The sequence below is a fragment of the Cupressus sempervirens genome, chromosome 5 (assembly GCF_028749045.1).
Source record: "Cupressus sempervirens isolate cs-2001-9-10 chromosome 5, ASM2874904v1, whole genome shotgun sequence".
Classification (NCBI taxonomy): Eukaryota; Viridiplantae; Streptophyta; class Pinopsida; order Cupressales; family Cupressaceae; genus Cupressus; species Cupressus sempervirens.
This window is the reverse complement of record NC_143122.1, coordinates 470,881,520-470,894,690: the sequence shown is the minus strand read 5'-3', so window position 1 is coordinate 470,894,690 and position 13,171 is coordinate 470,881,520. Positions and strand designations below refer to the sequence as shown.

At 34.4% G+C, this 13,171-nt stretch overlaps 1 protein-coding gene across 2 annotated transcripts in view; it reads right to left on the bottom strand.

The window, feature by feature from the left end:
• Positions 1-12,100, bottom strand: part of ATCES1 (Alkaline phytoceramidase (aPHC)) — a 38,679-nt gene extending 26,579 nt beyond the window's left edge. The window contains exons 1-2 of one of the 2 annotated variants that reach the window (XM_089831343.1): positions 11,699-12,100; positions 759-1,116 (exon numbers count right to left, since the gene is read on the bottom strand). In XM_089831343.1, coding sequence (XP_089687469.1) covers positions 759-1,015 — 257 coding nt within the window. In that variant the 5' untranslated portion in view covers positions 1,016-1,116; positions 11,699-12,100. Of the gene's footprint in view, positions 1-758; positions 1,117-4,988; positions 5,133-11,698 lie in introns of those variants that run through there. The other variant, XM_089831344.1, reaches the window with a different exon arrangement.
• Between the last annotated feature and the right edge of the window lie 1,071 nt (positions 12,101-13,171).

The window sequence follows — 13,171 nt, the reverse complement described above, 5'->3', positions numbered from 1 at the left end:
CCACGATATTTTGCCCAAAATATATCAAATTCTTCACCAATCTGAACTTCAATGTCAATGATGATTGTTTAAATATAGACCCTATCGTCATAGTTTGATAACACATTCAATAATATATGAATATTTTAGTCTTCGCCAATATCCTAGCACAAACCACTGTTAACATAAACCTTCAAAATCTTAGCCATGACCAACAGAGAAACTGAATTAGCTGAATCACACAAACACAAGAAACATAACTCCACCATGATCCACTGTGATGCCAGCCACCTTATAAAAGGCTCCAAGAAGCATCTGAAAGGTTACAATAGGCAAACATAATTTAATATTGATCATTTTTATTACTTTCTATTATATAATTAAATTTAATTAAGTAGCCCTTATGATATTATTAAAATTAGGGACCACTTAATCAGTTAATTTCATTGATCCATTTTCAATTTATTGGGGCCGTTACATAATAATCATAATAATCAAACATAAGCATGTAGAAGAAAACACTTCGTAGAATTCATATTATTAGCATTTATTAAATTACTTCATGCAGCAATTGTGAACAATTCAACATATTCAGACAGTAATTCTACTCAATGCACAATCAAATTAGCACTTTTAGTCGAACATAAGTAAGCAGAAGAATACAATTTGTAGAATGCACAGCATTAACTTTTAACAAAATTGCTTCAAGCAGCAAGTGTAAACAATTAAATATATTCAGACAGTAGTTGCATTTAATGCATCATCAGAAAAATACTTACACATGTTGCAATGTGGCATGGAAAAGCATGCTGCCAATGGCAAGCGCCATATTGGATAAATGGAGAATACTGAATCTCTTTTCAAACCTTTGCCTTATGGAGTTAATAAGACCAATAAATGCCAGAATAATGCCTGGTATGTTGGATATAGTGTTGTAAAATTCTGCAATATATGATGAAACGGCATAGTTCTTCTCGCACCATTCCATGGTGGATGTTACTGGGCCCCAAAAACTATCCACCCTTTGATTTGACATTCTTTAGAAGTATATCTCCCACAGCCAAACATCAAAGGAAAATAACCCTGTCAGTTCTAGACATCATGAATTCTGCAAAAATTCTTCCCACAACCATATACCTGCAAGAATAAAATGGATCCATTAAAAAATGCCTGTCAAACAGATACAGTGCTTAACAAAAATGTAGTTTTAGATGCACACAATTTGTAACACGTCAAAAACCAATTTAAAAATTAATTTAGTCTTTTAACATGTATCATATCCCAGAATTGTCTTCAAAGAAAATAGGAAAATCCAATACTGTTGCAATAATTAATGGGTCCTATGACAGATTAAAGCAATACTTTCAAAATGATAATCAAACAGTAAATATTGATCATCCAAAATTAAAAGGTAAAACTGATGGGAACTATCTCAACCCTTCTAGGCACTATGAAGACATAAATGCAATTATTAATGGATCCTGTAAGATCTAGAAATTGGACAGTATCTTTGCAAAGGCAAGCTCCTCTCATCTTCATAATCCTATGTCAGATCAAATCAATATTTTCAAATTCGAAAGGATAATAGAGTATCTATCAACAGACCCCATCTCAGGCTCTTCGGCTATCCACTGGCCGCACAGAGAATATTATTAGAACATAAATCCCCCTTAGGCTATCAAGCACTTATCGAATAATAACACAGAGATGGCACCAAGCATTGTTCTGCACAAACTCTTGCACCGATGCCACCATTGGATGTCCTAACATCATCACTCTAGACTTGGCCAAAGAGGCATCAATGTTCATACAAAAATCTTAAGGGCAAGGCTGTTGCTTAAGATAGATAATGAAGCCCTATATGTAGCCAGATGCTGTAGATGTTTCATTTTTATTGATGCAAAAGCATAATTATGTCAAGCGAGTGACTGGAAACTGCGTTACTAAATACAGACTAGAAGTGGAAATCAATAATGGATCCCTATTCGATGGTAAAAACGGACAAAGACAATAGCACAAGAAACTCAACTGCAACTTCTCTTATTCCTAAATAAAAGCAGATATTATTATTGGGAAGGGAGGAGAAGAGAGAGTACAGAAAATCTCCCAAAACTTTCTACAAGTTTGTAAATTTTATTTCTGGATTCGATTGTGTAAGTTTTTTTAGCATCAATGTTTCGGATCACACTCTGTAATCCATCATCAGGATGAGAGAATGTAAGAATAACAGCTATACAGACCAAGCCTCATTAAGCAACCTAAAAGGAGGGAGAAGGGAGGCACAGAGAACTCAAAAAGTCAATAACCACCTAAATAATAATTGTTTACAAACATAAGAAAATAATATTATAAGAAAAGAATGCCATCAAATCAAATTAGAAGAATGCATATATTATTATTATATTATTATTTTCTTTATGTTTGTAAACAACTATTATTTAGGTGGTTGATGACTTTGTTTGTTCTCTGTGCCTCCCTTCTCCCTCCTTTTAGACTGCTTAATGAGGCTTGGTCTGCATAACTGTTATTCTTATATTCTCTCATCCTGATGATGGATCACAGAGTGTGATCTGAAACGTTGATGGTAAAATAAAACTTACACAATCAAATCCAAAAATAAAATTTACACATTTCAAACATATTTTGGAAATCTGATAATGTTAACTTCTACAAGTTAATAACTCCCTACAAACAAATAACTAATAAAATGTGGCTTAGAATTAGGATTACAATATATCATTACTTATAAACCCCCTGTAAGACAAATCTAAATGAAAATCACTGCATATGATCCATCTCCACACTCCAAGGAATCACACCAATTCAGTGTATCTCAATTAATTGTGTGACCAAAGAAATCATAAAAATGGAAAATGCAAGCTAAAACTCATAGTCCAAACACGCCGGCAAGAAATATTGTTAAAAAATGCAACCATCCCTCTGACCTTATTGAGGGTCTAACCAAACAAAACTCTCAAGCACAAAAGAATGCACATGTCAACAAATTAAAAACTGCAGTGCCAGGAGAAAATATTGTGTCAAAACTAAATAATTTATTGTACCAGCTACAGTTCATTAAAAACATCTCAAAAAAAAGATCCAAAGACTGCAGTCATTAACTCAATGTATAATGAAGTGTCATCTGCTCATCTAAACAAAAGATAAAACATGAGACTACAAATCCCAAACTCATAACTCAAGTAAGAAGTTGCCCACTTTACAAATACTGGTGCAATATGTCAATAGTTGTGATCAACAGAAATAAATTCTGGGTATCAAGTTAAGGCAAATACAACACTCCAAAAGAAAATTCTGCAAATAGACCCTTGGCGGCTGCGATGAAAGTCTCCAAGTAAAGCATTAGAAAGACTCCACATATTTGTTCTCACATTATCAAAATAAATAGTTAATAGAACATCTAGAATATCACAGAATCCACCTATCAAAGTATCTCACTGATCTCATTGAACAAATCATCAAACAAGCTTCACACAAGAGCTCAAAAAGGATACAAAATGGTACTCTCGAAAGACAAAAAGCCAATCTCTAAATAAATGAAATGTACCTTTCTTGAAGACCACGACATGGTCTCAAGCATAGTATACATATTTGCTGAGTACTTGATGAGTCAGCAATTTTGGCAAGTACTGACAAGTAAAAATCATAAACAAGTAGATCAAATTTAACTCACCACTACTGAAAAAATGAGTTTTAGCAATTCCACAAACCAAACGTGAATGCTCAACAAGTCTGAGGAAAGCTCTTTGCCTGTGGATAATAGTAAACCTAACTCAACTCTGATACCAGCTGAGCCTATAGTCCCATTGCTCCCACTGCCTCCTATTTCAAACCCTGAAGTTTAGGGGACAGTGAGCATGCATACCCCCAATCCTCATCCTTTATGGACTCTAGAACCACAAGTGGCATCGATGATTGCACAAAAAACCCTCTGTCGGTCTCACAACCTAGATGGCCATTATGAGTTTCATGACAGAGGGGAGAAGATTTAGAGAATCATATCTCTTGATGACTCCTTGTTTGATGGTCAGACGCAGCATGAATACATCAAGCAGATTTGAGAAGCAAATTTTGAGCAATTTTAGGTTTTTGATGTCCAATTTGTTACCCCCCTTTTCCAAACATTACACAAATGTGGTATACTGGGTTACATGGCAATGTCGTTCAGCATATGCATATGCATGATTTCTGATATTTTAAACTAATTCATGTTCTTAGGCTGAGAATATGATATTTACATTTTTTATATTCTATACAAATGTACACATCCCTGAAATAATTGTCATACAAGCACACTGTACTGAAGTACCTGTACCCATACCTCATTTCAATCAACATGTCAGGGTGTCACTCTAGTGAGAATCAAGACTCTTATTATTATACATTGCCATATTAGCTACAAGTACAATTCAATCCAGTTCTCTGAATTTCTTGTAAGCTAGCTGATTTAGTTTCCTATACCAACTTTTTAAATCTAGTGTCGATCCATCAGTTGGGATCCTAGTCAATTTACTGAGACGTGTTGCCCTGGTTTTGTGCTGTACCATCCCTGGAAGCCGTGTGCCGATCTAAAGTTTGCAATGGGTTGTGAAATCAAAGTATCATTCACAATTGAGAAGCAAAACCCACTTAATTGCAAGACAACAATGCATTACAGACTACACAATGAGTTCAGAATAGATTGTGAACCTGTACTAGCTTAGAATACAATAAAGCAAGGAGAATATATTTCTCAGAAGAAAAAATAATTTAACTCTAAGGGCTGCAATTAGTCACAAGGCATAAAACAAGTGCAATTATTCTGAAGAAACTGTTTTTACCCATAGCTTCTTGATCACCAAGATTGGCAGCTGCTTGATTCTCAAAGGAAAAATAAACTTGTAACATTATATTTACCCAATATTGTAAATGTATTATGTATATACTCAAATAATTATTCTCAAAAAATAATTAAATAGAAAATGATTGTTATGATTCTCTTTTACACCTACCTGAATTTACAAATATGCCGCAAGAGCAAATAGTACTCTGCACAGAACATGTCTGTTTAAAGCAGGAGTAATTGGAAAGCATTTGCTGCAGCAGAAATTGCTCCTGTCCCCACAAGCATAAATCAACAAGAAATATCTGATTCCCTTTTATCCAGGGAAAATTGACTTCAGGTTTAGCAATCTTAGATGCAATACATGTTACATACATTACACGGTAATCCAATATCAAAAGTTTAGATATACCAAAAAGTAAAGATTGCATGGGTGAATCCACAGAAAATTGAAATCACAAGTCCACGTATCACATTGCTTATGAGTGACAGATAAGGTAGGTGAGTATGTTATTTGCATATACTTTTTCATGAGTAGCCAAATACACCTATTGCCCCTCCCCACAAAGCCATACTGAGATATCCAATAACATATCTGTATTTGTATCCGTAGTACGTACCCGTGTCCATGAAACTTTGACTTTTCCCAAGATAAGATAAGATTTGACTTACTCAGCAGTCAAATTCTTAAATATTACCATAAAGCTGGGCCCAAAAAGCAGTAGAATTTTCTCCACAAAACTAAATTAAAAATTCCTTAGGTTCTAAGTTAAAGATATTTTTTTAACAAATAATCAATTTGTTACCTCTTTGTATACCATGTGCTACGGAATTTATGTTATATTAATATCATTTTTAACAAATGATATTTATTATGTAATATTAATATCATTTTTATCAAATGATATTTACTATTTATTACCCCTCCAATTATTCCTAATCATGCTCTTCCAAATCAAATATTTTCTTCTCACTTCAAATAATAGCCGCCTTGACAAAATTGACAATGCTCACAGTTAAACAATGCAAGCCATCTAAGAGGTATATCTAAGATTCAAATCAATCGAACAGTAAAAAGATTTTAACTCCCCATATTGTAACAATAAAAGTGCATTATTCATACTTTGAAATGTCTATATACTGCAATATCTTAATTTCTTAAGTCAAAAATCATCATAGCTATTCTCCTCAAGCCACACACCTAAGCAACCTAAAATACTTGTCCAAACATGTATACATCTGGACATAAAATCTGGACTGAGAACTTCAAAGCTGTGAAGTGTTCAACTCAAAGTTTAATCATATGCTATATGGTATTATATCAAAAAGTAAAGCATGTAAGTATAGGACTCCAACAGATTCCCCATTGCACTTTTCAAGCAGCAAACCATGTATATAATGCATCCTTTCTACATCCAACCACTAGTACAACATTAGAAAGCTTAGTTGCCGATTTGGGCATGCAAATCAGATATGTGGATTCATGGAAAAAAAATCCTATTATGATTCGTAAGGATTCGTGTGTGTGTACTTGTGTATGTGTGTGTGTGTGTGTGTGAATATAAGAGAAATATACAATGAATGAGCAAAAACAGAGAGTGCATTTGAGGTGAAATGTATTTGGATGTTGAATAAAAGGGTCATTTTAGGATTAGAAGGCAAAAAATATATATTAAATAAGTTGGACCGACTTAAAACCTTGCCTGCTCGTGGATCCTCGAGGACTTGCACCGGATTCATGCAGGATCCTTGTTTTACACAGTGGATTTGTCCAGATTCATGAGCCCACGATTCCAGATGAAACCATTGTGTAAAACAAGGATCCTGGCCGGATCGGCACAAATCCAAATCCAGATCGGACCAAAGCCTGAATACGGCCTCCTAGGCACGAATCTGGTAACTAGGTTAGAAAGTGACTTATTGAAAGACCATTTACAAGGGAAAGCCAAATATCACAGGGACCAAAAACCCTCTATACACAAGCATTCCTATTTTCTACATCTATGCCCTAAAGTTGGAAAGGAAAGGTATGTTGTTGTTTCCATTCTATCTGAAGTTCAAGAAATGCTTATTAATTATGAACACAGCTTAAGGCAAAAACAACTTTCAGAGACCAAAAACCCTACACCCTTTATACCTACATGAGCTCATTGAAACAATGAAAACCACAAATTCATGTTATAATGATCACTCTTGGCAAATTCCACTCACTAGTTTTCTCCTGATCATTTCATAAGTAAATACCCAGGCATATTAATAATCCAGGGAAACTTCTGCAACATTCCAGAATACTTAATAAGAAAGGAAATTTTGTCTGCCTTGAGAGAAATAAACAATAGTATACTAAAAACCAGCATGGGGTTGGCTACATTTGTCATGTATTCCTCACTACATTCACTTCACAACAATGCCCCATTTGCTATAATAGATAAAGTGAGCAGCAATGTTAAGATTAAATCTCCACAACAGAGTTGTACATGCAAGAAAAAATAGAACACTGTAAAGGTTAAAAAACTGAGTAAATGGTAAGCCCATAATTTCATTGCTCGCATGGTAAGCACATGAACAGCAAGTACCGAGCAGTATTTATATCATTGTTGCTGAAATTATAAGCAAGTATCACAACACTGCAGCTAACAAATATAATGTGGTGATAAGTTACAATCCAACCTTCAGACTTGGCATATTTTAATAGCTGAAATGTTGAACACCACATGGCCTCAACTTCCTAGCAGAACAAACCATTCACAAGTCCACTGATTCAGAGGCTAGATCGTTTAGCCAGTCTTAGCTTCACATCATGTCTTATAAATTTGGTGAAGTTAAGTTGTGCTACAGCATTAAGGATACTAATTGCAGATCCTATGTTCACCAAGTCCCCTTTTGAGGACAGGGAAATGCAATAAAGCGAAAAGAGGGGGCCTTAGTATACCCCCAAAATACTAGAACAATATTTAAAAGGCATCGTAAGGAATAAAAAAGGCATTGTCTTAATTTTGTAGTCTTTAAGCATAATTGGTTTGGTAAGATTTGGTTCACCATCAAGTTGGTAGTATGATAAAATCCCTATGAACAAAATTTGAACAATATATAAGGTAAATGGAAATAGATCCTCCTGCAGGCATCAATAAGAGAAGCATCACACGCTAAATTGCTGAATGGCTTGGTCATTACCAAAAATAGATTTACTTTTTAGACAGAGAAGTTGGTTCAAAATAATGCTAAAGGGAAGGCTGTCATTGCCAGCCTTAAAATAGCAAATATGCACAAGTAATGTTCAAGGAGGATAACCAATGCCTTAAAAAATTAGACTTGTTATTACTAATTATTACTCAGTTTTGAGATACAAAATGGAATACAGTAACATGTTTAATGGGGCATATATTGACTATTTCCATCAAGTACTTCTAAGCGTTTTAGTATTGTAGAACATAAGCAAGGCGAGCAAAACAGTAAGTAGTGTGTGATTGTGAAATTGGCTTTATGTTCATTAGCAATTGCTGATTATAAAAAAATGTCTTCCGATGCCTTGATCTGAACAATGTGATATATGAGATATATAGACCAAATACTGTTAATGTTATGTCTTTGACATTTTGCAACCTATGCAACAATGCCAATCATCAGCTTGATGAAAGAGTGGTTATCAACTGAACATTCAAATGTAAACAATAAAACAAATACAGAATCTAAAAAACAAATGAATAAGTCTTACAATATTACATGGCAATATCAAATAAAGATGGAATGATTATCCCTAATCCTTGCAAGGTTGGCAGATCTTGTGTTGTTTTGGTAAGTCAATATGACCCTCAATTTCAGTAATAGAATAGAGGTGTAAGTTTCAAGAGGAATCAACTTTGGACCTGGGCTTGATTTGTTATGTACCTTTCAAATATTATCAATTGGCAGACCGAGTTAAAATACATAGGGGATCACATATCCTTTAACATATTCATGAGAATATCAATAAATATTATTTCTTAATTAAAAAATAATACGAGTTGTACATTATAATTAATGAAATTCAAAAGAGTTGTTTTGGGGGACAGTGGTTGTCCTTAACTACCTTAATCCTTTTTGGGAGTAATATGAAACCATCTAATCTAAAGGTTAGGCGTGTTAATTTAACTAGGCACAAGACATAAGACTGGCAGCATGTAGATAAATGGTGTTGCAGGGTGCAATATATCTTTTAGACATGCCGGTTGAAGAGTATTAAGGCTAGACAAATTGTAGGAAAGATGAATCAGAGAGGAGCAATGACCAAGTTATTAAGAGTTAGAAAAGATATAACTCCATAATCTATGAAAGATAAGCTTTACATTACTAAAGTTTTGCTAGTTATATGCTGCTTGCTAAAAAGCATAGATAATGGCATAATTCCTGTATGCTGATACCAGTTAAATATTGAATGGTCGAATAAATTAGTGTTCATTAAATGACTAGTTTATTATGGACAGTGCACAGGACAAGAAGGAAACTAATACTTCTATACATGTTAACAATTTAATCTTGATCAAGGTACATTTGGTTGTGGTGGCGGAAGTTGCAATTGTTGATGAAGGCTTCGAGCATGTTTATCACGCAAACAAGTATATCATGGGAAGAGCATTATGTAGTGGACAAAAGAGGGAGCAAATTATGTACGAGACAATACCAAGAGAAATAGTATAGGAGAACATTGCGACCATACAACAATGCACCTACACAGCCCACATGTACCACGCAATGTGAATGGCAGTCTTCAGGTTCAGCTTCTGTTACACCAGTACTATATTTACCTGAGTGAGAATGGTTGGTCATTATATTGACTGTCAATAAGGGTTAAACTAGACTAATAGCACTATCTTGTGTAAAAACCGGGTTATGACCACATACTTGGTAACTGGTGGCCCTAATTAGGTAGGTTCTTGAGGATTTTAAGGTGAATATCAGTAAAATTATAGACCTTTAAATTTACTAAAAACAAAACATTATTAAAAAGGCATTATAATGACATTTTGAACAAGAACGAATTAAGATGATTTAAACCAAATCATAGATCTAGTATTTATTTAGGGGTATATTTAAAAACGAAATTAACTTATTAAGAAAAGATGAGACTAGAACCAATAAAATTAAGAATTATAAATGTGGGGAAATTTCCCTATATCCAATCAATTGGCACCATGGCAGTCATCACCCTGAGAGAGATCAAGCCTGGAAAGACACGCAGCTTTCAATTAAGGCTTGCTAGGCTGATTTTTACTGTCTTGCTTATGCAACTTCATGCAACCACAGTAGCAATCATGCAGCTACAGTTTGGCTTTTCATTGGAATGTATTGGGTGAAACTGAGGGTATCATACACAAGAAAATAATGGTAAAGGACAGGGCAAGCTTGAAGGAGAAAAAGAGTAAATTAGCAGAGAGATTTAGGGAATAAAAGAACCAAACAGCTTCAAAAATGTGGTGGAAAAGATGAAGAAAAGCCTGCTGTTCCTCAAAATGACATTAACATGAAAGAATAATTTCTTGTCTTCATACTTTGTTCCTAAAATCGTTATAAGCACAAATTTGGGATTATGCGCTCGTCCTGTTTCATTTTGGCATTTTCTTACAAGGGAATATGACAGTAACTAATATTCCAATTAGGATTCAACGCTCTCCTTATTGTAATGACGCTTAGGCTTCAATACTAGTGTTAATAAAAAATACTGCTTGAAAAGAAGCAGCCATCCAAGAGTCCAATTTTTACTAGACTCGAGATCAACTGAACACAAAGATATGGAACAGAAGAATCTCGGAAGAAAAATCTGCACCTGCATGTGGCCTTTGAATATGCAGAGTAATTGGTAACGTTTCAACTCGCAACAGTGTTATAATTCAGGTGCTCTTCTCGGGGTTGAACTTTTTGGGTGTACACTATATAAGTAAAATTAAGATTTATCTCAGAGCGATATTCGTAAAACTAAGAAAGCGTGTCCTTTCGTTACCATGTTATTTGTAAAACTATAAAGCTAACGATTATCTTGAGGAATGCTGTTGGGTTGGTTTAGGATGAAATCCACCCATTGATTTTTTATGGTCAAATTTTACCCTAAGCTACACGGAACTAGGTTCATCTTGCTCCACGTTTGATGGGTTTAGTGAAGTTTGAAACTGACATGTTCTAACGAGCTGTAGCGAATGTGAGAAAATAAGCTCTGCAAGGATGCGATTTGCGATATAACGAAGGCTTGTCAACTATTGACCAGATATACACCAAAAAAAATTGTGTCTACAGATGGCATGACCCCCGCTCAGAAGGCGACTTATATTAAACTACTGTCCTAGGTTGGTAACATCTTAGCGATATTATGCATGGGAGGACTGCAAAGAATTGCTACACAGAAAAACCCACTAATCACTTTACCCAGTTCGTAATTTTTCTGTAGGAAAATTCCAGAAGTACCGAGTCGACTTCACATAAAGTTCCACTGAAAGGGGCGATACAAGTTACAAACTATGAGTGTTACCCCCGGATCGTGACAGACAGTTGAATGCTGGAAGGAATCTCGCTGCAAATAAATTACTTCAATGTACAAATCAGTAGCACTTGCATGGTTTGCCAATCTATCACTACATAGTATATTAAGAATAAACTGAAAATGTAAATATGATCTCTTCAAAATATTACAATCCAATTGAGACCTGATAGATTTATCTAAACAAACGCCCTGCCTAAAAGTATACCATTTTCAGAAGATACATCTAGCAGTGGATTCAAGCTCAAACAAGTTCCCATCCAATAAAAAGTCAAACTCAAAAACGATTCAATTTCATGGCACCATAAATACGTAACTATTTAAAAAGAAGAATCCTTAACAAATTACGGGTGTTGAAATGCAAAACAGACCTGAAATAAATATCGGTACCCTCGTCTTCCTCTGTTAGCTTTACTTTGAAAGCTTTGCCAAATCTGAGTAATGTCGTGGGTTTAGAGCAGAAAGGACGAAAAGAAACGCCTTTCGCAAGATTATTGTGTAGCCTAATGCAATGCCCTTATTCGGGCCCTCTATGCATCCATGTATGGCCTTGAGATTTTCATATCTAAGATTTATTTCTTCTGTGACCTTTTCATTTGTCTCTAAAAATATCAAAGGTCGAATTGGAATTTCAAACACTACTTCTTGGCCTGTAAGGAATTCAACTCGATTTAACAATGACGTAAATTCCTTTCCTTTCCTCGTTCAAATTTGTTTGAAATGGATCGACTTCTTGATTGAACGTGAAATTAGGAGCTAAACTAGCAATTACCAAGCACTACAAAACCTACCTTCTTTTTTAAGCTTTTTGTAATAGTGAAATTTAAGATACAAATATAAATTATTATTATTTGGGATTAAATAATCTATTTAAACAATATTTGTTGAAGAGTTGTTTATTTAATCTTATGTCTTTTCTAGGTTGCTTAAGTGCAATTTGTGTTTAAATTTAGTAAGTATTCTCATGTCTTTTTTAATCATGGGAAAAGGATAATTTGAGATCTATCCCTACGTTTCTGGAACAACAATTCATGAAATTTAAATGTAAGTTGAAGAAGTGGGGGTTTAAATAAGTTTTTTATTAATAAAAATTACATGTAGCTCCACAAAATATTTTTCCTCTCCTATTTTTTCTTAAAATGTTTATTTACAAGATTTATTACAAAATTTTCATTTAAACGTTCTTTTTTAGATGGCTACCAAGAAATGAGTAGCAAAGATCAATAATAATGGGGCCATAAGCTCCACAAATTGCTACTAAAAATGTTGAGCAGCGGTGCTAGCCAAAATAAGCTTAGTAGTTGCATGTGGACCTACCTTAATAAAATATTTTGTCATTAAACAAATTTAAGGCAGTATTGCTACTTTATGGAATCCAATGAAATTTAAAAAGATAAATGTTTTTTTTTCTCTAAAAGCAATCTCTATGGTTTCCATGGAGGATTTCATAATGTTTGGAAAATGGAAACTCCTTAATATATGTGCCCCTAATTGTTAAGCTACTACATTTGACATGTGGGGCTTTTTGGCTTCTTTGATTCTTAGGAGAAAGGATGGTTGCTAGATGCTTGGAGGAGATTTAAATTATCTCTTGTTTCCTTCTGAGAAATTTGGAGGATTAGACAATTTCTCAAATAGCATGGTGTATCTTGCCATATAATTGGGATATAACATCAAACTATCCCTAATTGCTCTCCCAAATACTAGCTCAAACTATAATGATCTTCTTTTTTGCTTGGACGATAATACCAACGAAGTTCCTTTCCCTTTTAGGTGTGAACTCATGTCAAACTTTTATCCAATTAGAGGTCAGGTGTAACACCTGCTAGGGAACCCAAGAGCAC